Source organism: Gallus gallus, chromosome 1 (assembly GCF_016699485.2).
Source record: "Gallus gallus isolate bGalGal1 chromosome 1, bGalGal1.mat.broiler.GRCg7b, whole genome shotgun sequence".
Taxonomy (NCBI): domain Eukaryota; kingdom Metazoa; phylum Chordata; class Aves; order Galliformes; family Phasianidae; genus Gallus; species Gallus gallus.
Genome location: NC_052532.1, coordinates 64,539,678 through 64,566,705, shown reverse-complemented (window position 1 = coordinate 64,566,705; position 27,028 = coordinate 64,539,678). Strand labels below are relative to the sequence as shown.

The 27,028-nt window shown below is 37.4% G+C and overlaps 1 protein-coding gene across 25 annotated transcripts in view; it reads right to left on the bottom strand.

The window, feature by feature from the left end:
- Positions 1-27,028, bottom strand: part of PLEKHA5 (pleckstrin homology domain containing A5) — a 170,768-nt gene that overhangs the window by 13,244 nt on the left and 130,496 nt on the right. For 9 of the 25 annotated variants that reach the window (XM_025141874.3, XM_015291916.4, XM_040655828.2 and 6 more), the window contains 11 exons: positions 26,736-26,819; positions 23,975-24,094; positions 23,238-23,291; positions 16,792-16,872; positions 10,904-10,966; positions 9,688-9,768; positions 9,404-9,553; positions 6,995-7,096; positions 5,765-5,876; positions 5,497-5,543; positions 3,754-3,871 (listed from right to left, as the gene is read on the bottom strand). In XM_025141874.3, coding sequence (XP_024997642.1) covers positions 3,754-3,871; positions 5,497-5,543; positions 5,765-5,876; positions 6,995-7,096; positions 9,404-9,553; positions 9,688-9,768; positions 10,904-10,966; positions 16,792-16,872; positions 23,238-23,291; positions 23,975-24,094; positions 26,736-26,819 — 1,012 coding nt within the window. Of the gene's footprint in view, positions 1-3,753; positions 3,872-4,397; positions 4,587-5,496; positions 5,544-5,764; positions 5,877-6,994; positions 7,097-9,403; positions 9,554-9,687; positions 9,769-10,903; positions 10,967-14,271; positions 16,375-16,791; positions 16,941-23,237; positions 23,292-23,974; positions 24,095-26,735; positions 26,820-27,028 lie in introns of those variants that run through there. The other 16 variants (XM_040655912.2, XM_015291946.4, XM_040655825.2 and 13 more) reach the window with 16 other exon arrangements.

The following is a 27,028-nucleotide window of genomic DNA, read 5'->3' as shown; positions in this document are numbered from 1 at the left end:
CTAGTAAATGCACATTATCAGCCTTGGAAACTACTCAAACTCTGCATAACTGTGACATCCATTAAGGTATGCAGGCAGATGACCAGCAGGTTAGGCAGAGAAGAGCATGGTTAAATACTGCATATGGCATGAGAAATTGCTGGACATAAAAATAACAGTGAGAAATGGACAAAAGTTAGACAGTGCTGTGTGCAATGGCTAGACTTCGCGTATAGTTAAGGGGGAACTGTGTGAAAGATAGTCAGGCTTTCATAGATTCACAGATTCATAGGCTTCACAGATAACAGGAAGGCAGAATCTGGGACTTTCTGTGGAAGAGAGCTTGCAAGGCCAGCAGGTGACCATACCAGTACAACTATTTAAGGCCTACATCACCTAGATGATAGTATTGGAAATAATTTTTAAAAAGTTGGACTAATGCATGAAAAGTAATTACAGGTGGGTTGCTTATTTGGGTAGAAACAAAGGTTAAGAAAAGGAGGGGGCAAGGCAGATAAGAAATAACAGGCATGGCATAAAACAGAGGGGGAATAAAAAGGCTCAGCTTTGTGTAAGCAGGCTGTTTTTCAGTATGCTTGCCTGATCAAGTCCTGAGCCTGACAGTTGCAGTCTGTCCATTCTTCTTACTAAACTTTATTCATATGTATTTTTCATGTAGGTTTTCCTTTCTGTGTAGAAGTATGTGAGAGAGTGGGAGACAGAGAGATCACAGGGCTGGGGCCAGAGAGATGGCAGAGCCTGCATGTCTGCAGGCTGGCTACCATATGGGCCATAGGTCTGGATCTGCTACCCAGGAGGACCCTTCTGTTTATCCTAGATACTAACGAACTGAAGGCAGCAAGCAGAACACAGGGTTTAGGAGCCAAGTGTCCAATAGATCTTAAATCTGAGATCTCACTACTGGAGAGAGAGACTGGAGAAACTCAAGAGTTGACTGCTAGAGATACCATAGGTGCAGGCAGCCTTTGGAGCGGCCCATTTCTGTGTAGGTATGAGACCAGACAACAAGCTTTCAGTCTGGTCAGCTGGCAAGCGAGAAGAGGATCACCTTTACCTGTGTTGTTCCACCTTTACGTGAGTGCTGTTTTTACTTATGCAGTGCTTGCGATGGCACTGGTCTCAAAACTATTGTTCTGTTGCGGTTAGCTGGGTCTGTTCAGAGGATGTGTGCTTGTGCATAGTGCCTGTATGCTCAGCCTTGCAGCTCATGGACAGGGAGGTGCAGCAGCCAGGCTCTGTCTAGCTTGGAGCTGAGGATATTCTGTGTGCTGCTGCCCACCACACGTTCAGCCTCTCATAACAATAATTCACCACTGGAGATTTTCTGCTTAGAGAACCTCTGCCAAAATGTAATTAAGCTAGTAGAAAACTGAAGGTAAAGGTTACAAAAATTTACATATGTAACTAGGTAATATGTTTCATCTTTCCTTCTTCATACATACAGGAGATCAAAGTATATAAACACTGCTTTCTTGCAGTTTTTGCCTATGAAAATGGATGTATCTTCTCTGATGGTCAAATTACCTCCCCTTGCTTTTCCTGAAGTCACACAGATTTCAGAGGACATACTGACTCAGTCGAAGGCTCAACTATTTCTCCAAATTGTTTGATAGGCTGACATAATAGTCTATAGAGTTATTTGAATGCCAAATACATCATTCAGAACAAAAATTATAAAACAATAGTTTGGGTCTCCTTTACACATGAAAAGGATAAAACACAGCTTAAGTCCATTTTTCTTTCGTGTCACTTTTATGTGCCACTCAGGTCATAAATATTCCTCTGCTTGCAGAGAGCTGTATGGGTTACTTTACACAGTCCCGTTAAAACGTTTCTCTTTGATTGCTGACACTTGAAAAGGGAGGGAAGGGGCTGACAGAAAAAAAACATGAGAAACGTTCAGTACAGTAACGCACAATGAGTGAGAAAAACATTAAAAACTTCCCTCTGAAATTTTCTTATTTTTCAGAAGCGTTCAAAATAGAAAATTATGTCATTTAAGCATGACTTCTTAAAACAGATTGGAGGTTTCAGACATGAGCTGCCTTCGAGCTTGCTCCCCTTAGAGCTTACAAACTGTTAAGACAGAATGGCATAACAATGTTGGAAGAGCATTTGGTTATAATGACATGTGCACTACAAAGAACAAACAAAGAAACAACAACCAAAACCAGGAAGGGTTGTATTTTTCCTACTGTGTGGGATTGTTACTATAAGTGAGCACAAAGAACAAGAAAACAGCTGTCAGAAAATCCAAAAAGCATGGACCAAATGATAAAACACAGCTATGATAAACTCACTTCACTCTGTTTTGAATGAAGACAAATAGCCCTCTCTCCACTTGCTATCCTGAACTCCAAATATTACTTATAACAGAAGAATTTCTATTATTGCTTTCCTTTACTGAAGGTTGCTTTTCTGGAAGTGGACATAATAAACTTCAATCATTACAGAAAATAGAAAGCAGACTGGGGTGCTGAAGAAGTATCAGTTAGCTTTATATAGTTAGTGTAGGCTTCTGATGAAGTTTCAATTAATTTCCCTCATGTCGTAAATGCCTGTAAATAGTCTGAAATACCACAGGCCAATAAATAAATACCACTAGGTATGTAGTGAAAAAGGCAACTTCAGGTGGTTGGTGATTAGCAAATCTCAAGCCAAACTTTGAATATTTTTGTCACTGAGTTAAAGTGATTTAATATCTAAAGTGACTGTTATACCTCAGTAAATACCATCTTCAACCTGAATTAAGTAATTGCCTGTAAGTAAGTGCAAGCTTAATTATATCATCTATCATGGGGTCATTCACATTGTTGGGCACTCAAACTGTCTGCCGTCTTTTGTTTTAAAAGCCTATATGGCTGTTCCGGTGAAAGTAATATCCTCCCATGATCATAGCTCTTGGGCCAGATTCTAGCAGTATTACACCAGACCTCTACGTACATCCTTAGTCAAACTAATACAAGCTATTATCTTGCTGGTACTGAAAACATCAATCGTTACAGAAAAAAAAAAAAAAGTTCTGAAAGTTATTCTGAAAGCTCTTCACGGGGTTTTTTTGGTAGTGCTCAGACTGCTTTTCCTGGAGTCACCTTTAACAAACTATTCTGTGTGTTTTAACAAACAGAATTGAGGAGCACTTCCTGGTAAAAGACTCTACCAAGCAATTAGTAGCTTTTATGGAAGCTGGATGAAGAGAAGAATCTAAAGCATTTAGCAATTGCAAAGACCTTTATTGTCTGTACACTCCAAGGTCATGATCATTATTCCTATTATATCAGAGGACAGAAGGCAATTCAACAATTACAAGATTAAAAAAAGAAAAAGACATTGTTTCAGTGCCTTATGAGAGTCTGAAAATTCTGTGGTGCTGCCTTTTTGGACGTTCCAGTGACATAACATTGGGAGCTTGATTCAAAAACTGAATAATTGTTCAGGGGCATGAACAGAAAATGGGTAATTGTTCAAGGGAATGGTGTGTGGGGAATGTGAGTGATGTGATTAGACATGGTGTCAATAAGGATTTCAGGGTTGTTGGTGAGCGTAATGTTTGATTTTTCTGTGGTGTAATTGACTGAAATCTTTCTTGTCATATAATTAAATGATTATTTTATTGTGGAAGTTGTTTCATTGTACTAAGAAATGGACAGGCTGCAAAAATATGAAGGATGAAATAGCTTCTGTAACAGTTAAAGCTCTGTATTTCTTCTGAAAAATGCTGAAAGGTCATAAACAGCACTCCTGGGGACAAACCTTTAGCTGCAGATTCTGATTCTAACATTTGTTCAGTTTTTTCTTCACCATTAGATTCATCCACTTCTGCTACTGTAGTTAACTCTGGTTCACTCTTATAAAGCCTATAATCAGGACCCTGAAGAATGACAAGTTATGAGGTAAATAAACTGGCATTTCTGTATAAGCATTTATGTCTTAAGACTCAAAACAGCTATTTTCCTTTGAGACTGCTCGCTTCAGGACAACAGCTCATTGTTCAACTGCTCTTGCAGCAGTATTCCTTCACAATTAATTTGAGAAATGTTAGCAAATTTTCAGAAATCACAGAAAAACTGCCATAAAAATGTCCAGGCACAGGAAAAAAAATGTAAAAGGCTTCAGCAAGAACTGCTTCTGAGCCTGAAGTTTTATAAATACTTGTGAGTAGAAGAGTTTCATTTTTTGAAATTGACTTAGATACAAAACGCACCCATTTAAGTCTTAAGACATTTTATATATACACAAAATATATGACAGGAAAATGTGAAAAGCAAATGATGGAGCTGTAAATAAAAGCCAAAAGTAAAACCAAATATAAGTAGCCAGATGGCAAAATAAAAATTGTGACTGTGCAATGGGAGGGGGAATGCTTCAAGAACGATGTGGCAGTTTAAGCCACTTACACAGTGAGATCCATTTCTCTGATATCCTTGAACTTGGTGAATCTTCTTTTCTTCTGGCAGGTGTACTGGGCCCCTGCTATAACAGAGCAAGGAGCTGCTATCACTGGGCAGAGGGGGGATTATGGGAGGATGCTCTGTAAAGTCATAGGACCGAGGGAGTGGAGGACGAGGTGGGACTACTTCCTCTTCCTAAAGATTGTAGAATAGTCACCTTATTTAAATGTGCACACCTGTTACAATTATTTATAACTTATAAATATATAAAAATATATTACCATAGCTACACCAGCTATAGAGTTTTGTATGAAAGGGACAATGTCACACTAAAAAATAATTAAAAAAAAGGGGGGGGGGAGGGAAAGGAAAAAAAAGAAAAAAAAAAGAAAAAAAGGCCAAAATATACATTTTTAAATTTATTATTATCATGTACAATGAAATACTTCAACAGCTTCAGTAACCAACTTATAAAAGTTTTCAGTTCTATAATCTGCAACTTTTTGTTAGATATCTATGAACTCTCTGAATTATCCTTTTAAAAATTAAACTCCATATCTTTTTAAAGATTTTGATATACATTACATTTTCAAGAAGTTCTGTAAGCCACATGTATATTTCCAAACACTTTAGACAACCACGACAATGTCCCTTTAAAACTGTAAATGCTAGCCAGATTTTCAGAGGAATTGGAACATCTGGGAGCTCCCACAGTTTCAGATGCTCTTGTGGGTGCTCTGGCCATCTGAGAACCAGGCTCAATAGGTGAGCAGACATACAAAGCAACATATTTCTTCCCATGAAAAGTGTTTTGGGGAAAAATGAAATCTAAAAATCAGGGTTTATATTTCTAGGGTAAGAGCCTGGGGAGAGGAAAAGGTGAGAAATGGAAAAGAGAAACATACTGGTGAGAATATGAAGACAAAGAACAAACGAAAGTGTTAGAATTACTAGCTATCAGTCTTTTAAAATTTATCACAATGAAGTATTTTCACAGAATACATACTTTAGAAATCCTTAAAAACAATTGAAATAATGTTCATTTTTTTCATATGTATATTTAATATTCAATGGTGCTAAAATGGTAAATACGCTAAAAGCATACCTCATTTTTATATTTAATAGCAGAAAATGTCCTTGATCCCATGATGCCTGTGGGGAGGGGAGGCAGAGGGTAGGAGGAAAGAGAAGAAATATTTTCAATAAGTAGTTTTATGAACACAAACTGTAGCCTGTTATTATTAGCCAATACACAAATCATCAACTTAAAATAGCTGATTCCTTCAAACGTACAAAAACAAATGCGATGCTTATGTTATAAAAATGCATGTGATCCAATCTCACTCCCTAAGAGAGAAAAACGTCCAGTTTACCTGCATCTGAAGAGCTTCTTTGCTGTTTATGTTTACTTAAACCTTCCATGACATCTTGAATTCTCCAGAGTTCCTTCTGAATCTGAGCACGCTGTATCCCAGCTGACTCAGTCTGCCAGTAAAGAAACATCACGTTTCGGTGATAAATAAGAATATATTGCAGGAGGGGCAAAAAGTAAAACCTCTTTCTCTAGACAGTACTGCATGTTCTTTCCCAGTGAACAAAACAAAATGCAATAACGATAGACACTCTCCCATTAAAAGGTAACAAATTGGTAGGCTGTCAGCAAAAAGCGGCCAGATTAAGTCACTTCAGAAACATGGGCCAGTTATTTTGATAGCAATTTGCAAGCTGAAATTCCACTTAATGGAATTACATCTTCTCTTTACAAAGAAAATTACATTTTCTCTTTACAAAAGCCAAGTTTGCATGGAAGACCTACACACAACAAAAGAAAAGGAATCATCAGTTCCAATCTGAAAACAGTTGCAGATGAACGTGGTGTTTGCATACTAGCATATAAGATGTAGGCCTATTTGCGTTCATGGTTATGCATGCTTTAGGCTGTATAACACAAATTTCTCAGCTCTTGAGTTTTCTTGTAATCTCTCTTTAATAGCAGCATAGAAGATCAGTCCCTAGAGCAAAAACGTCCATTAACACCTCACGGCACTGACCAAACCCACCCCTCTATTCCAGATACCTATGCACACATTTGTGTGTCACAGAAAGATTACCTCAGAAACTCAGAACCTGGACTTATTGACCAACTCTCCACAGAACAGAACAAATAATAAAGTAATAAGATAAGCAGGAAGTCTTCTGACGTTTAACATCTGAATAAATACTTTAAGTATTTCATTTATTTTGATACAATGATATAATTACATTTTAAATTAATGAGGTAAAAGAAGGGATTTACGAGGACACTTAATATGACTATCATAGCAATTAAGTCTGAGAAAACTTCTTCATCTGAGACATGATCACTGAAACAGGAAGAGATGGACACAGGAAAACTTACGTGGTAGCTTCAAAATATAGGAAAAGCTAAAAACCTCCTCAGAACTGATGAACTTTCAATTTCTTTTTCTATCTTATAAGAAGATATATAAGATACAGTCTCCCACAGTCTCCCCCTCCATTTTTTTTCCATTTGTGTAGAATTTTTAAACAAAAACATAGAAAATGGAAAAGACTTTAATGTATCTTTATGACCTATGCCACACCTGAATTTCTCCGAGCCGATCAAGTTGCTCCTGCATATGGTTCCTTGTTGCTGTTACATCATATTCTAGTTTATCATATTCTCTCCAAGCTCTTTCCAGTTCCTAGGTATATGGCAAAAGAAGAGAATTGCATATGCACATTCAAGTTAAAAAAAATAAAATTAAAAAAGTAGGCCATTTTATTCATTCAATGGAATGAAACATCAGGGATTACTTCATAGAGACTGGCAGTTAGTATACATATAGTTTTAGAAAATGTCAGGACTAAACAGCTTTAAGATTTTCTGATGATACTGAATGATATACAAACTAACAGCATTTTATCTTCTCACAAACTACAAGACAGTCCAGGATGAAATCTTGAGACTACAGTGTTATAATTAACAGGTATGTGGATACTAAGATGCCCTTCCACAGTTTCAGAAGACCCACAAAATAGATGTAAATTTGTCTCTTTTATCACACAGAATACATAGGTATGAGTGCAAAGCATGTGCATGTATATGCAATTTATTATGTAAGACAACTAAGTCATCCAATCTTGCCTGCAACGTTACAGATGAATACCCCAGGCTTGCTAATACATCTGCTTTTGTGAAACTGCAAACACCAGAAGAAGGCACAAAAATAATCTTTGAGGTCAGTTCTGTCATTCCCCCTTACTAAACCTGGATCAAGCCCTTTATTTGATTTAGCATAAATTAAAAAGTTTGAGAGGTGTTCTAAGGTTTCCTTTAGTTTCCCATGCTTCCATTTTCCTCATCCAGCCAATCTGTGTTACAATATACATTGGACAGGACCTTAAAGATCAGTGATCTCCAACTTCCCTGCAGTAGGCAGGGTTGATCCCACCAGCTCAGGCTGCCCAGGGCCCCATCCACCTGGCCTTGAAAACCTCCAGGGATGGGACATCCACAGCTTCTATGGGCAGCCTGTGTCACTGCCTCATCACCTTGTGAGTTAAGAATTTCTTCCTAACATCTAACCTTAATTTCTCCTCTATTAGTTTAAAGCTATTCTACCTTGTCCTGTCAGAATCAGATCATTTAAAAAGTTGGTCCCTCTACCTGAGTTCTCTCAAGAGCCTTCTCTTCTCCAAGCTAAACAAGCCCAATTCCCTCAACCTTTCCTCATAGGAGAGGTGCTCCAGCCCTCTGATCATCTTAGTAGCCCTCCTTTGGACCCACTCCAACAGCTTTGTGTATTTATTGTGCTGGGGGCCCCAAGCCTGGACACAGTACTCCAGATGGAGCCTCACAAAGGCAGAGTAGAGGGGAACCATCACCTGTTTCTCCCTGCTGGTCACCTGTCTTTTGATGCAGGCCAGGATGCAGTTGGCCCTCTGGGCTTAAAGTACATGCTGCTGGCTCATGTCCAGCTTCTTGTCCACCAGGATCCCCAAGTCTTTCTCTGCAGGGCTGCTCTCACTGAGTTCTTCTCCCAGTCTGTATATACATCTGGGATTGCTCTGACCCAAATACAAGACCATGCACTCAGCCTTGTTGAACCTCATTAGGTTCTCATGGACACACATTTTAAGCCTGTCCAGATCCTTCTGGATGGCATCCTCTTCTTCTATTGAGTGAACTGCACTGCTCAGCTTGATGTCATCTGCAAACTTGCTGAGAGTACACTCAACTCTGTCACCTATGTCACTGATAAAATGAGTACCAGTCCCAAGATGGACCTCTGGGGGACACCACTCATGACAGGCCTCCACCTGGACACAGAGCCATTGACAATGACCCGCTGGCTGTGACCTTCCAACCGATTTCACATTCAACAAATAGTCCAGTCTTCACATCGATATGTCTCCAACTTATAGATAAGGATGTGGTGTAGGACCATGTCAAAGGCTTACGTAAGTAAGTAAAAATGATTCTTTGCTTTGTTGCCTCAAGATAGAAATCATCATAAAGTGAAAAAGGAGATTAAATAGAAACTCCCCTCATTTCCTCTAGGATTTTCAAAAGTGCGTGACCTAAAATATCTTTGAAATATGATGGACCACTATTAAGAGAGACCATGAAAGCATAATCTTTTCTTCTTTTCACTCTGTAGCTACTTTTGCTTAAAATAAATTACATATCTGATGGAATGTCTGATAAAGTCTGTTTTCTATTATTTTACTTCTCTTCTGCTGTAATTAAATTCATAAATTATAAAAATGAAAATTACCACACCAACTGAAGCCAATATGCACTCAATTCCTTGCAAAAGAAAAATTCAAGAAAGACTATTTGATGAATATAGTGAAAGTTCTAGCTTTTACAAAAATACATGCGAATAACAGACAACTGAGATTTGCTGGAATGTAATGAAAAATAACAAAAACTCAAACCAATTAAGACTATAAAGATAACTGTTTAACAAGTCACTGAGTTTTACTAGCAAGAATGTATTACTTACTGCAGTAGCTCGCGATACTTCTCGACAAGTGCCAAGTAGTCCATTCTGTAAGTCATCTCTCTGTAAGACTACATTTTGTATGGCTGCTGGATTATCTGCATTCATTTCTATCTCCTGACTTGCTGATAGCAAAGCTTGCTCAAGCGTGTACTATTATAATAAAGAGAATTATTTTTAATGTTCTGCATCATTGGGTTGATTTTCATTATATTTCAGTTATCAATGTTCTGATAATAAGCATGTAAAATAACATCCACTTTAGGTAATAAATACAATTGTCCTACTTTCTCCTTGTGTAGTTGTTGAAGCTTCTCTTCCAGTGCTTGTACAACTTTATCTTGTTCACACAAACGGCTAAGCTTAGCCTAATATATAACAGAAAATGACTGCAATTAGAATCGTTTTTAATATCTTAAATAACCAAAACATAACTTCATCAAATCACTGCAAGAGACTATATAAAAATTTGTTACCACAGAATATGAATTCTGAAGTTCTGAAGGCATCAGTGTTGCATTTTCAAATTAACCTCAAGAAACCATGAGGTACTATGAAATAAATATTTATTTATACAATAAATAATTATTGTAACTTGACACAACATTGCTCAAAATATATAATTTATGATTCTACAACTAGATGGTTATAACTTAATAACAGGTAACAAAAAGCTCTTTTGAGAAACATATTCTTCATTATTAAATATAACATTGTACACATTACTAGTTCTTCCCATGGTTTCTTGCAGGTGTTAGTTACAAACACTACCCATGCTCTGCTGTTTTGGCTCTAATCTGGGTTTGGCTAGGAATAAATCTGTTTCCCTTCAGCTCTGGCTTGGAATAACTGTTCAGTGGACTCTAATCAATCTGAAACAGTTTTCTTTTTGAACAACTTTTTGGTTCAGTCTGTGTTGCTGCTTTGACTTTCTAACTCTAACTGGAGCTTTAAGGTAAAATCCCTTAAATCAGCATGTCTACTTTTACTTGCACCGTGCAAATATAGCTAGATATGTACACTTGTGCATACACAGAATGCCTGTATGTGTGTATTTTTTTGCCACCAAACTGACCTTAAACACTAGGGCTTGTTTCTTTAGTAAGTAGCACACCAACACTCTGAATGGCAAGTATCCATGCCAATTTCAGTTCTGACATATCAGCCATATTTCCTAAGAAATTACTTCTCTAATGCTTCTAACTGAACTACATCTACAGAGTTTTTCCTTTCTTAAGTAATGCCTCCCTAGAAGCATTTTATATTTAAACACACGTAGTACCTGAAATTTCATCCTACAATGGAATATTTCTTGCAAGTTAGAAACTTCTTAAAAAAAAAAAAAAAAGAAGAGTCCTATACTCTCAAATTCACAGATCAATATCTGTTAGCAGTCACCTATACAAACTGCATTCCAAACCCAAATGTCAAGGGAAAGATTGTGATGAAAAGAAGATGACAAATACCAACATTTCCAGTGAATAAAAAATATAAATTACTTACATCAATATCCAGCTCTTCAGTTCTATATTTGTATAGTGTACCCCTACATTCTTCTTGTGTTAACTATAAGGAAGAATAATATTGCCATAAAACAACTTAATTTGACTACGAAAACAAAGCCTGTGTTCAGCTAAAGAGTTTTAATACAGCATATCACCTTTTGCGTGAATGTCAAACATAACACACTGAGCAATATACAGTTAGCCAAAATATGTAGTAACTGAAGGTAACTAAGTAGAATGTCAAACACTGTTGGTAAAAAGTTATAAAAACAAAATGGGCAATGTTTCTAATGCAAACTGGATTTTAAGAGAGAAATAACTCAATCAAATATGGATTCTGTAGAAAGATGAAACTGCCAGAGTACACCTAAGCACAGTTATACATAATCATGCATGTTTAAATATCTGTATTCTAAATACAGGGACTCATTCAACTTGGAATTAATCCTCCTAGGTCCACTAAGATCAAGTATATTCTCAAGGAGGATATTCTTAGGGAATCTGAAGTCAGAACAGAATGACCTAAGCATATCATCACGTACATAGGCCCAGAAAGTGTTGCCAAATACCTTTCCACCTACTTTTTCCTATGGAAAACCCCCACCCCAACAACAGAATTCAGAGCATGAACACAAATGCCACAAACAGAAATCCTTCTGTTTTTAATTTGGACCAGTATTCACATGCCAGTCAGCATGAATGGTATCCTCTAACTACTTTAATACAGCTCCTCACATTAAGTTCTTACCTCTTTCAGTCCCCAAACTGATCTGTAACAAGATTTAAAACTATTCTACATGGAAAAAAGGCAGCTTCCTATTTTAGAATGGACTACCATATACAGAATTGGCTAACTGTCCTATATAGTAAGTACTTGCATAACACTATCAACCTTAGTATTCTATTTAATTAAAAACATGCGTACACTGAATCCCAACATATATGCTTTCCTTTCATGTGCATGACATAATTAGGTCATCATGGCTTAATAGTGCAAGAAAGACTATAAAAACACAAGTCTATGTTAAAGGACACTTATAAATAAAAGGACCAGGGAAGGGTTAATCAGACAAGCATTCCAAACATACAATAAATCTTCAACACACTTAAGTGTTTCATTTCAAGATGTTATGTCCACATACCTCATGCAAATGCACCTGGTGACAATTTAGAAGTATGGATAGTGTATTAAAACCACACAGTAACTTTCTTTGAAATGGACATTTCATGAAAATGAGTGTTGGAATATGAAAAAAGCCACAGCACTTTTGCACCTCATGAATGCCACAAATATTAGCATTTTAAGATATCTGTTCAATCCCATACTGTTGTACGGTTGTGTTTTTTAAATGTAGATTTTATCTTAATGAGAGAAAAGTGAGGAATGGAAATATTTAAACAAAACTCATAAACATGGTCAATATAAATTTAAGGCCAAATGACTGTAGCTTACAGTGAAAACCTAGGTATACTTCAAAACAGGAAGATTTTACAAGAAAAAGATAATCCAGTATTAGATAAACACGTGTTTGCAAGACACTGTTCAACATTATATATGACTTGCTCCTTTTTCTTTAAGGAGTCATTTCTTTATTCAGCAGTACAACCTTAGTCAGAGCAAAGTTGAGAGAAACTTGCCTGTTCAGCATCTCTGTCCCTGTCAATCTCTCTCCACATTCTAAACATTCAGAAAGTGAAAACATATTTTCAAAGAAGAGTGTGCATGTGCTAATTCCTCTTATTAGTATCCTACCACATCTTTAAAATTGCTGCCAACTTCTTGTTTTCGTCTGCATTTCTAGCTCACCACAACAGACAATTCCGGACAGCCACTTCCACATTGCTGCTGCAACAGTTTACATAGACTTAAGACAAAAAAACTCCAGAAATGATATGAAACACTCAATCCATCTCTGACAAAACAGCAGCTTCTCTTCGAGCAGCATGTCTATAAATCAATTAAAGACAAAAATCTATAGATAGAATGCTATCGCACTACTGGAATGGCAAGAGGAATTGCAGTAGACAAAGCGCAATTACACATTACAAGCAAGGTTAACAATCTCATAACCCTGGAAAATGCATTATAAGAGCTCCAACGATCAAGTTATGTATTTTATGTCACGTTCAACAAAAGCCTCCTTCACCGAGCTGTTCCTATTCCAGCACAGACATTCCAGGGAAAGACTGCCACCTACTGAACGACTGGCACGGCTTGCTGCACGCTTCTACAGTTTTCCTACACATTTCTCTGCTCATATCCGAAGACCTTGCCTGCTACCAACTGCACTGAAATACGCTGCATGCTGATGCTAAGTAGCAGCACCTTGAATACCGCCAAACAGAACTTAGCGTTTCTGTAGGGCAAACTGCACACAGCTCAGCCAAATGCATAGCTTGCATGTGAAAAAGAAAAGCAACCTTAACTGGAAATAACTTCTGTTAATAAGCCAGTCTCATTGGTTTAAACGTCCCATTCGTGTTTTATGATCTTCACTGTGAAAGTGTGTATACAGCAGAATTTAATGATTTCACATTGTTAAATGTAACTTCCTAGACAACTAGCTGCCATATACTTGGTAAGGCATCATTTCTGTCAAAAACTGAGATTAGATGAGACACAGAAGGGGACAAGACCACCATGATGGACACTGCAAAATGTCTTTAGTGGGAACCTTCTTTTCAAATAAATGTAGATTAGGCAAATCTCCCTCTTGAGACATGAGGGCTGAGACCTATTTAAGCACCCAACAGTTAAGTAAAGGTATTATTGTTGTCAGATTCCACTGATGGTTTTGACTCAGTACCTATGGCAGGAAATTTCACAACCTGAACGCATCTCTGCAAAATTATGGCACTTAGAAGACTGAAACAGGACAAAACATAGGGCATGCTGTGGGGAGTACGATGTTAAAGTCAGGCTTCCAAGAGGTTGTTTTATTTTGTTTGCTTGTTTGTTTGCTTTGCCTCTCCAGTTTCTCTCCAATTCTTCCAATTGGGAAGCAACTCAAATAGGCACTTAACCCACAGCAAGTAAGATTCTCCTCCAAACTGCTATAATGCAGTAGATTTCATATCTGAAATACAAACTGGACATACCAGGTTTTCAGCTAAAGTACAATCAACACGTGCATTCCTAACAAAATCTGAGAAATACTTCTGCCTACAAATCTCAAAATGTAATATGCAAAGATGGTTTAATTTTATGCAGTTGGTTAAATAATAGTGATAAAAAGAATTGGCATGCCAGAAACGAGATCTCCTTATCTTCATAAAATCCACGTCTAGCTTTATTCATGTTTTTCATGTATTGAGAACAAATATTCAAGTAAAGACACCCGTCAAATTGCTGCTCTCACATTTTTATTTTTCTCCCTTTCGTAAACTCACACATATGTAAGGAATTGACGATCATTCCTTCTTTTTTTTTTTTTTTTTTAATTCAGCAGATTCCACTTTAGAAAAGAACATTAACACTCCACATCTAGCATTAGAAAAAAGCAAAATAATAGCAATAATAATAGGCAGAAATGGGCCCAGGCTGCAAAAGGCCTGTATTTTTCTTGTCTGTATGTTCAGAATCAATGCCCTGGCTTACAACTGCATATTTCTGATACAGTGTGTAGAGCAGACTGATGTAAGTCAAAGTCATTTAAATAATTAATTTTAAAAACAGTGACAGATGAACAATCACAATAAAAATGTCTTTTAAATAAGACGTTTGGAATAGCATAATTTTTATCTATTTTACTCAAGAGCCATTAATCATTATAAAAAAGGAGAAGCAAAAGGTTAATTCCTAATTAAACACAAGCATTTCTTGCTTTTCTCTGTCTAACTCTGAAGTCATAAAATTGATCTGAATAAACTTCAGCAAAGAAAGATCCTTTCTGTATCTTCATGAATCTCATCAAAGACTAGTTCAACTTGACAACAAAGCAGGTTTAAGTCGCTTACATGAGAATTCTCCCAGTTTTTGTTTCTTTTAAACTGCACTGCCAAAGATGCTGTTTAAGCTTTCAAATACACTGCTAGAATTTTAAAAATTGTTAACTGTGCCTTACAAACATTTAGAAGGCCAATTAGGCTGTGAAATTCCAGTATGTTTTCATCCTTTTCAGTAAGTCAGCTAATGCAATATTTTGTATAGGAAACTGTCTATGAAAGCAGGCCTTGCTCTTTTCCAATTTATGCAACACATGAGTTCTTCTGAACAAGCCTGCCAACATCGCAAATGCTCTGATCTTAGCAGACCACATTTCTGATGACAAAAGATTATTTAGTCTTCATGACCCTTCAGGTTCACCGTTTCTCTGACAAGAATGTCAAAAAAGGTGCTTATTCAGTGTCAAGCAAGAAAGAGTGGGCATATCTGCAAGATGAAGGCAGTGCTGTTTAGTAACTGCTCTGCTGGCCGGCAGAACAGCTTCAATAAGAAGCACTCTGACTTTAGTGGTGTCCCTAAGTAGCCAGGCAGACCAGCCCAGGCACAGCTACACCTCCGGTGCATCTAGATCAACAGTAGAAGCTAAGTTAGTTCACCCTGACAGCTCCAAAGCACCCCTATTCATTCTATGTGCATTGACTTATTTCTCTTACATAGTCTAAAACAGAAAAGTGATTTGCTTTAAAAAAGTTTGTAATGGCCAGGCTTCTTAAAAACAAACAAACAAACAAACCCAAACAATATCACCTTTACTTTGGACTTGAAGGCACCATACTTTTCTCATTCCTCTCTAAATGGTCCCTTCAGGTTCCATATTAGAGCTCCTATTTTGCACATGGGAGCACAAACTGGACCAACACGACTTCCTTTGGAAAGCTGAGATGGATCTTTGCTGAGTCACAAGCAAATCTACAACAGAGTTGACTTCCAAAACCAAAACAACCATGAAACTAAGCTTCAGCAGGTTTCTTTAGAAACATGACAAAGCACTAAATACCGGTGAATGACTTATAGCATAGAACCCCTCATTTTCTGTGAACTATGCACCTTTACTTTTGCTCACAAGAGAGCCCCTCAGATACTCACTTCCAACTGGGAGCCAGAACTGCACGCTTCATCTACAGTGAAATACCACCCTCATTTAAGTGAAAACAACATCTTTGTAGCAGTTGTGGATAAAAGCTTCTAAAACATTCTCTGATGTGACAGGAGCTATTGAACTAAGCTCCAGCATGCCTAAGACACTGCAGCGCCAACAGATATGTATTGGCCATGCTCATAAGTTAACACAGGTCTCAATGCTCAGGCAATATTTCCATTCACGTTTTGGATTCGTCTTCCATCTTACCGTTTACAGCCGTCACTAGATACTCTGTAAGTGCGCACTGTTAAGTCTGCTGTGACTTTATTAACAGACACTGCCTTTTGGATTTACAGTCCCCAGATCAAAGTAATTTTGATCCTTCCTTTCTTCAGTGGCTAAAGGCTTGGAAGGTGCAACCAAAAACCTGTAAATCCACTTCCTAGAATGAAACAAAATTGCCAGAAATGACCAGGTAAACACCACTCACATGCTTTTGTAGTGGTCAAAAGAAAGAAGCACCTTTGAACACTAATAGCATAGGATCATGCTAGGACAGATGTTGGAAGCTTATTGGAAGTTTTATGAATTTACTGGACAGCTGCGTAAGACACCAACTAATTGAGTAGTCCAGACAGAGCTATTTGAAGGGGTACATTTAATACTTAACAACAGAAACGCAGCGAAAGCCATGCTAACGATATTGCAGCGTTTTGTAAAGCATGGATGACTCGTGGTTTTCCAAAGCAAATAAGAGAAACACCAATGTTATGAAGAAATCTGAGGAACAACCAAAACTGTCGCTAAGAAAAATTTTCGCAGATGATAAAGCAATTTCATTCACTATCCGAGACCTTACTTGCTGGTACAGTTGTGGTCTTAGCGCCGAGTTCTCAATCATAGTGTGAACCATGGTGATTAAAGGTTCATTCTCTTTCATCTATTTCAAATCAGGAGGAGCATACAGCAAACATCAGTTTACAGCATGGCTAGATTTGAAAGACGACACTGTAAAATATAGCCTCTACTTTAATTTTTTTCTAATAATACAGCAGATTACATTTTACCCCATGTTTTTTATATATTCCATCATTCAGTAATATCAAACATCTGAAAAGTTTAATGATATCAAACAAATGTAGCAAAACCACATAAAATTGCTCAAAACGAATGAAATATTAATTGAACAAACCTTTCCCTTTTAAAAAATCCTTAACATTCTTAAAATAGGTCTGGCTTTGCAAGTTATGGAAATGATACATATCAGATTATGCAATAGGAACACTCAAACCTTTACCATAAAACCCTTGAAATTACGGTTTTTGTAACTCAATGTTGTCAAACAGATAAATGCATTCCTACAGAATACATAAGCAAGTTTGCTTATGTATTTTTTGTTTGCATATCACAAAATGCCTTTATATACTGAACTGTTTGATAAACTCTGGAACTTTGAATCACTGGTCATTTCATTTATCCATCCTCATATATGGACGAGAAACTACTTTGAGTTTTGCATTTCTGAGCTGGTCACGCATCTTCTGTACTGACTTATATTTACTGTCATGTGTGCAAATGTAAAAAAACAGATCTGTGGATCATTACAGGAAAAACTGTACACACTGAGGACTTCAGAAAAGTATGCAAAACATAGTAGGGATTTTTTTGTTTGTTTTAAAAGCAGACCTTCCTAACAATAAGCAATAAATTACAAAAACTTTCAATTTTCATCCCCTAAAGAAACTGTAAAGTCACTTAAGCTATTTTTTTTTCTCCTTATAGGAAAGATTTTTTTTGTTGTCATAGATACAAGACTTCTTTTTGTTGTTGTTGTTGTTGTTGTTTTGTTAAACGTAGTTAAGTCTGTTCAGCTGGTAAGTTAATCAGCCAATAGAGTACCTTATCTCAGTAAGCAAGCTGATGATGCTCTGTTTGTGTAAGGCAGGAAAACAAAAAGCAAGCAAACAACTCCTCCTATTTGCTCCATATTCTAAAGCATTACATAAACAGAAAATTAGAACTGATACAAGAAGTTGCTCTTCCTTTACTTTAAATCCAACCGACAGACTGTTTAATATTCATGAGAGACTATGTATCAACCCTTCTGTTAACTGAAGTGAGCACAGGCAGGGAAACCTGTACTGAAGAACTGGCAGAGTAAAACAGAGCCCCTGGCCACAACAGTAAGTCCCATGCTCTAAGGTAAACAGAATGCCTGTTTTGTGCTCTTAAAGTATTATCATGAGGCCACTCTGAAACAGAAACTGGACGCTTCTCACACTGAAGAAACTTCTAATAGGTCAAGGAAAAATGTTTGCATGCTCATAACAGAAACATGCCCTATTTTTCTCTCATTTAAATAAAATTTGCTTCTCAAATTTCTGTACAGCAAAGGCCATGCTTTAAATCCTGTCATATGTTTGTCTTCTCTCCAGTTAAAGATATCACAAAAATCTCTAAAAATTGGAATTGTGATTTTCCTTACACATAAGCAACTGAAGCGTGAGTTGCCGGATGACACACGGCAACACATCCAGCAGTCTTAGTTTTCTCACTCACTGCTTCTCCCCAGACACTTCATCTTCCCTTTTCTCTTTACTGATGTAGTATGTGCAAGCTTTCTCATCATTTGGAAATGATGTAAAAATACCTCCTTGACATATGACACATATGAACACTTATATGACTTACAAGACAGCATTTGAGCAGGTAATTTATGTTTTAGACTATAACACCAAGCTACTGACATTTTTTTTCCTTCCTCTTTCTAAATTCTTTCCCATGCCATGGTAACACTCAGCACAGATGACATTGCAGTCTGTGTTGCTCTGGTGGCAGCCATCGGCTGGAATAGCAACGCCCCACCATGACAGATGACCTCGCCAATGAGATAAGAGCGTGTGCTATGGGTGGCATAAGTCTGTGCTCAGATTGGCACTTTTATCTCTTTTCTCTCAAGCTTCCTAGAATAAAAGCAGTGGCAACAGGACCAGACTAAGCCTTTCTCCTGCCTTTCATCCATCCAAAACAAATAAGGAAAAAGAATTTTTCCTTCCTGCCTTCTTTTCCAACGATACTCCAACACAGTCTTGTTTTCACCCCACACAGCTCCAGTCCTTGAGACTCTCTCATTGCTCTCAGGAAGTAAAAGGGAAGAAAGAAGCAGCAGAAAGAACAAGAATGGTGGCCATATCAGCTCATTATCTTTTCCAAAAAACTTGAAAAATACAATTAAGAGTTGTATCATACATGTTACTAATAATATAGGACACAGAATTTTAGGCTGAAACAAAAAATGAGATTCAATAAAGAATATGTGCAGTCTGAAAGGCCAACTATGCTCTGGGCTGCATTAAAAGAGGAGTGGCCAGCAGGGAGAGGGAGGTGATTGTCCCCTGTACTCAGCTCTTATGAGGCCCCATCTGGAGTACTGCGTCCAGGCCTGGGTCAGTACAGGAAGGATGTGGAACTCTTGGATTGGGTCCAGAGGAGCGCCACTAAGATGATCAGAGGGCTGGAGCACCTCTCCTCTGAGGAAAGGTTGAGGGAACTGGGCTTGTTTAGCTTGCAGAAAAGAAGGCCCCGGGGAGACCTCATTGCAGCCTTCCAGTACTTGAAGGAAACATATCAACAGGAGGGAGTATGACTGTTTATGAGGGTGGATAGTGATAGGACAAGGAAGATTGGTTTTAAACTAAGACAGGGGAGGTTTAGGTTAGATATTAGGAGGAAGTTTTTCACACAGACGGTGATGATGCACTGGAACAGGTTGCCCAAGGAGGTTGTGGATGCTCCATCCCTGAAAGCATTCAAGGCCAGGCTGGATGTGGCTCTGGGCAGCCTGGTCCAGTGGTTGGCGACCCTGCCCACGGCAGAGGTGTTGAAACTAGATGATCTTTGAGGTCCTATGATTCTATGGCAGTTCTATCCAAACAGCCATTGCGCTATTCCATCCTCCTCTAATTTACTCCCTTTTTACAGAATCACCTTCATCTCAGAAAGAGGATGATGAAGAGGAGAAAACGGGAGCAAAACATCAAGACAGCATGGATGCTGGCTACTCAACCTTCACTCCTTTGTTTGACAACTTCTTGTTCAAGTTCTGTTTATGTACCCTTTAAAAACTAAAAGAAGCTAAAAAAAAAAGTATCAGCAAAAGAGAAATAAATATATGAACAATTTAACACCTAAGCCATCCACATAAAGAGCCACCTCAACAAAAGGAATAAAAAGAATATATAGAGCTTACATGGTGACAAACCAGCCTGGGATATGCTGAGATTACAACACACACACACACACACACACACACACACAGTATCGCAGAGATAACTTCAGCTCAGAAGAAAGGCGTTTTTGAGCCAAAGAAAAGTTCTACTAGCAATTTAAAATCAAAATATGTGTTCAAAGACCAGTTTGCTGGAATCTACTGTACTAACAGAGAGATTCAAGTGGGACCTCCTGCCATGGCTATATTTACAAAGGAGAAAAAAGCAGCATATCTAGCTTTTACCTAAAAGATATGTTCCTACTTTCTGTTACTGTTATTGTAATTTACAGGGTACAAATTCATTCAATAAATACATTAAGGAGACTGATGGCTTGAATTTAGTAATACACAAAAAGCAATCCCTTAACACTGTAATGCATAAGACAGAGATTATATTTGTACTCTTAACATGTTCCATGTTGACAAACAAATCAGCATTGCCTGGGGTGCTAGCTACATCCAAATAACTGCTTCCTAAAGGGCAAATCAAACTCTCTCCTTCCTGTCCAGGAAGCTTAAGGCAGCAGAGTGGTTTGAAACCTCACTTGAAGAAAAGGCTACAATAATTCTTTTGGCTGTAAGACATCAAAGAAACAACATGGATGGGTATATGTGCATCAGTCATATCAGTCTCCCCCCCCCCCCCCACCCCAGCCCTGAAATCCAACAACAACAACAAAAATTCTGAAAGCATAATAGAAAAACACCAAAAAATGTAACATAAGAATTTCCAAGGATCTCAAAGAGAAACAGCTATACTGAAAAGAAGCAAGACTTATAAAATGCTACGGGATGTTCTTGAGTTTTGATAAGAGTGCCACCTAACCAGCAGACAACAACTTACTGCAACAATATAAAAGTTAGTGTCTCTACATGTGAACTTTTGCCTTTCTGAAAATTCCTCTGTGTGACCTGAGCAGGAACTTGCTAATTAATGCTGCATACAGCACTGCGAGTATTGCATTCTTTGTGACTACAGTGTGAGAGCTGAAGATAATAGGACTGGAATTCCACCAAATGCTCTAGGAAGAGAGGGTTTTAATTCTACTTTCAGAGATGAAATATGAATCAAGAGTGGAAATGTTTTGTTTAAGTACATTGGGTTTTTAAAATTCAAAGCGAGTGACTACGCAAGTTGGTTACAGATGCAGATAATGAGGAGGAAAGACCTCAGACTAAGAGAAACATGGGTCTTTTCTTCCCAACATAAAGGAGAAATGATAATGGACAAAATAATAAAAAGACATAAATGAGACATTAGCCCTAAAGCAAAAACACTCTCGGGAGGATTTATTTAATGCAAGTGGATAGCAGTGTAATACTAATACCAGGAAAAGAAGAAAAACTGATGAGAAACTAGGACAGATATTCCAATCTGCTCTTCCATCATTTTATGATTAGTACATTTTTGACTTGATAGTGATTTCTTACTGTAAGAGACACTGTAATTTCTTGCATCCTTGGTAAAAGCAATTATGACATGTTTATAAGATTTTGGCACTTCCCTGAATTAATAACATTTTATCACATTACATTCATAAATTTCATCTGAGGCAAGTAAAAAGAAAATCCTTTGTACTGCTTTGCAGATTATACAAAGGCCATTCTCTCTGCTTTATCCTGCGTATTATATTGACAAGCTTGGCTGATCAGGTAGCAGTGTGGTACATAGTTTCAAATTTCACAGCGAGTTGTTCTTCCTCAGCAATGAATTATATTTTTGAAGACAGAATTATTTTCTTATTCCAAAACATCATGAGCTGGAAATATTTGAGTTAGATGAAATGCATTTGCCAAATTTAGCAATTAGAAAGAATAGTTTTCCCCTACTTTCAGACCTCCTGCAGCTCCTTAAACAAGGTTAAAATGTTTAGAAATGCAGACCTAATGGGATTGGTCACTATTTATACCTTGATTCCAAGAGATCAGAGGAAGATGTAGTCACTGGCTTAAGTGTAATGGCAAAAAATTTAATTAGGAGAAAGAATATTAGAAAAAGCTCTAGAGATTTCCATGTTTTTAACTAACAGACATCTAGTTGCTTATATTTCTTTTAAGTTCTTGTGATTTTCTATGTTCTGTTCAAAATTTACCATTTAAAAACTTCTCAAATACAACTTGCAAACGAGTCCCACTTGATCATGTAACAAAGCCATAAAAAGAAGAATGTGGTACCACAATTATTCCCTTGGCAATAAAGTACATTGTCGTACACAGAATTATATTCTTTCTCCAAACATTAACAGAAGTTATACAAATCTTATTCTCATATAAATCTTTAAGAAGCAACTGAATAAAAGGAGAAAAAGTTATTTGCTAAGCTATGTTTTAAAACCTTCTTACATGTGATAAGGAGGAATAGTTTTAAACTGAGACAGAGGAGGTTTAGGTTAGACATTAGGAGGAAGTTTTTCACTCAGAGGGTGGTGACGCACTGGAACAGGTTGCCCAAGGAGGTTGTGGATGCCCCATCCCTGGAGGCATTCAAGGCCAGGCTGGATGTGGCTCTGGGCAGCCTGGTCCAGTGGTTGGTGACCCTGCACATAGCAGGGGGGTTGGAACTCGATGATCATTGTGGTCCTTTTCAACCCAGGCTATTCTATGTTTCTATGTTTGATCTCCCTTTCATTTTATGCCCTGCAGAAACATCTAATTATTCTTAATTTGGAAAGTAAAATAATCAGAATACTAATTTTATAAACTACACGTGTATCATATGAGCTTGGAAATACAGATTCACTTTGGTTAATACTGGTAAAATGCTAGAATTAGTGCTATTAAAGAAAGGATATGAAGAATAGGAAAAATAACTGGAAAATGGCTGTTGTATTCTGTAGAATTTCAGTTTACTTTTTTCATTGTGTGTCACGTCTGTAATAAACTAAGCTAATTTGTGCAGCCTAAAATGGTCACGTATTAAATATCAAACTTCATGAAAATCACTGAAAATCCTTCTTCCCAAGTATTTCCAGCTTGGTAGGAGCAGGCAAAAGACATTAAGAAATGTAAGCACACAAGAAAACTGCAAATCCCACCTGATGATCCACATATATGGCATTCCTTTGAAGGTGATGCGAAAGAATCTCACTCTAGCGGGCAGCAGTTAGAGGAAAAAAGGAAAGGGACAGAAGGGTGCAGAATGCATGAGAAGAGTTTTTAAAGATGTAAACTAGACAGTGAACTGTTGAACACAGAAATATAATGTTACTTTGCCTGCCTTTTTGTGGCATGCTAACAAGTTCTGATCTCTAAACAGAAGGGATGAAATTTTGTCACAAACTGGCCTACGAACTACTACATTACATTTTGGTTCTACACATAAAATACAGTACGCTCACATGAAATGTCTACTATATTTGATTAAACAAGCAACTATAAACCCTTTGATATATCTGTTTTAAATGTCCTAATGCTTTTGACAGCAAGATCAGTAAGATCATATTTGATATGATGCAATATAAACAATAGATTAATCTCACGATCTTTTTACTGCTATTTTTGCTTATAACAATTGGTTAAAAGCCTGTAACTTTAAAGTAGACAACAATATATTTAAAAATATTCTGACATCATTTAAATTCAGCTAATATCAAAAAGCTATCAGCTAAGACCTCCAAGGGTTAATAACAGAACATCGTATACACAACCACACTCTATATTCTACACCCACAGCAGACGGAGAATCTTACGCTATGGGTAAAATGCAAACTGATTAATGAATAACTAAAAGTTAGTGAGAATGGTACATGACACACATTGCTTTATAGCTGACCTTTGGGCTGTTGGCCTCAAGTTTTAGTTGCATGAGCTGTGCTAGTGTGTGTTCCCGGATACTACTCAGTTCAGCTTGCTGCCGTCTCAGCTTTATTAGCAGCAGCGTGAGCTCCTCTGGCTGAGGGAGTGCAGTGTGAGAAGCCAAAGAGTAGAAAAAAGGTTAATTGGTATCCTAAGCAACACTTAGTTAAAATAAGGCTTCTTATATCTTTCTCACAATAACTTTTTATAGAGATACAACAAAAAGTATACCATTTTTTTCCCAAATTGACCATTTTCAAATATATAACGAAGGGTTAAGTTTTAACTAGCAGTGGAGTAGCAGTTGATCCTGCGTATGCCATAAAAACTGCAACTTTCTGAATGCAGGACAAAAAGGTGGGGATTTTGCAGAAGAAAGTCTGTGCAGCCCTTCAACTTTTTGACATGTGTATCAAATTGATGATATTGACATAAGTGAAGGGGGATATAATTTCAACCCTTAGGATATCATTATCTGTACGGACAACCATTTGAGCTTGGTGGAAGAATTAAAAGTGCCCCCGAGAAACTTTAATTCTTCAAATTTCTATGTCAAGATTAAAAGTAAAAACAAACAAAACAATCCCCGTGAGATAGCTGAACTATGTCAGGAACAAGCATTTTTGACAAAATAAAACTGCACAAGCAGGATAAAAATAGTTTTCCTTCCTTCCTTCCACAGGTCTGTGGCACTGACTTTTATGACTAAGATGTACCATACAGCCTCAGGAAGGGATAAAGGACAGTATTTAAAACCCAAGGTTACATGAATAGAGTCACACTCAAATGGGTACTTTTCAGGGAATTCTACACAGAATGCTTTAGGTCAATTTGGAAAAAGCTACCTGAGCCATTCCTGAGAATTATTCTTCTATTAGCAACACTTCTATTAGCAACACTTCAAAGAAAATAAAACACTCTTGACATCACAAGTAGATGTTATGTTCCTGTTTGCTTCTGTTTCTTACACTTCTCCAGAACTAAGTCTTATAAGAGGTTAGATATCCATCCAACATTCTAATTTACTTACATGTTCCAGGAGCTTAAAAAAAATCCAAAACATAACCCCAGAAACCTGCTTGCTCTCTTCCCCAGTCTCAGAATTTCCCCAAAGCGAGGAAGTACAGAACTAGGCTCCAAAGATCAAAGTGTTAAGTTACTGAAAACCAAATACTTAGTTTCTTAGTATGTAGAAGAAAAATATCTGAGGATAAGCATGGCAATGTTGTGAGCCTGTACAGCAGTACCCACAAGGGGGAGCAAGGTATTTCCACATTGCTTCTGCCGTCAAAACCATTTGCTTTGAAGGAAAACCAGCACCAAAGTCAAGGTTTCCAATGGTCAATCTTACCCTTCTACTACCTTTTTAATATCTGGATTTAAGATGTTCGATTTCAGGAACTAAGCATAAGAATCTAGAGTGCTATACAAAATGCTTTCAAATTCTCTCCAAAAATATTTGACAGTGCTTTCAGCAGTTTGAAAATTGTCATCTTTGAAAAGCATAAGAAATTTTATTTTTAGAAACAACAGAATTGGAAGTAGCATCTTTGAACAAAGGGAATAACAAATCAATTTATTTTCAAGATCAAACCTTTTCTTGATATGGCTTGCAAAAGCTCATAGTTTTAGTGCATTAACAATAAATTTACTAACAATATTTAAATACAATGTTTGCAAGCATTTTCTTTTTCTATAGAGGGGTGCTATACTTTCATAGCATTGCAAACAATTCTGTCATTGCTGCCAGTGCTGTGCTTTTGATATAACTCTTGGCACGCTTGCAACAAACAAAACTCAAGCATTTGTTTAAAAAGCTACCTGTAGGTTTCCTCCTTCTGGCCCCTGTAATGCATGTGCTGTGGGCAGCACTTCTGGTTTGTACATGCAGAAGCTTGGACCTCCTTGCCCCCTACCCTTCTCATCAGCCCAGATCCAGCAGCCCAGCCCAGGAGAGCTGATGGGGCCAGTAACCCAAAGAAGTGTCTGCGGGAAACAAGGCATGGAGATAAGGCACCAGCTACCAAAGGCCATCCCCTAAGTTGCTGAAGATGCCAGGGATTCATGCTGGGAAGTGCAAGAAACAGCAGTCTAGGCAGTGGAAGGATTAACTGGGGAGCTGTTGCCCTCAGTTTGATTCACAGTCTGTAGCCTTAATTCATAAACACCTCAGAAAGGTAACAGAATAGAGATCAAAACTGTCAAAGCAATCTAATGAATTTAGGACAATCTTAGCCAAGTGTCACGTTTTAGTTAGGGAGCTGGACCGTATTCACCAATATTATTTTGATGAAATACCTACGGTGAGAGTTTCAACTCCATTACAGAAAAACAGGGGATGTCAGAAAGGACATAATTATTCCAAAAGTGGTTTTAGTATCCTTAAGATGTCCAAAAAAGGAAAATTTTATTTCTAGGATTTTCTTAGTAAGTATTGGAGGAAGAAGTAGTCTATGAAACAGAAATCTCTGGGAAGAGGTGGAATGTATCACAGACAATTAAAAAAAAATCTTTCTTGCAGAAAGAAAATTTGGACTCATTGAGTACAGAATATTCTCAGAATTCAATTTAACCACCTCTTTAGTAGCTTTAAAAATTTCCTGCTGATTAAAATTAAGGTTACATTTAATGCAAGCTTTGAACAGACAAGGACTTCAGCGTTGCCTCTTTATACTTAAAGAATTATTCTTATAAATAAATAAATAAATAAGATGTACCAGACAAAAAATACGACTCACCGTTTTGCCTTGGAGGCTCTGAGGAGTAACAGGCTGTAAACTTAGAACTGCTGGCATTGACCTTCTGTCAGGCATATAGACATGCTGTACAAAAACAAAATTGCAGTGTGACCCATAGTTACCTAAAATCTCAACAGCTATTACGTGCAAAAAAAAGTCAAGCCAACTTCATTCTCATGACAAATCTGCTGTATTTTTGGGAAGCTTTGGCCAGTCATGTTCTCTCCTGATCTACCATCTCTGACACTTGAGTAGGCTACCTCTAAATTTCAGAAATATCCCAGATTTCATTG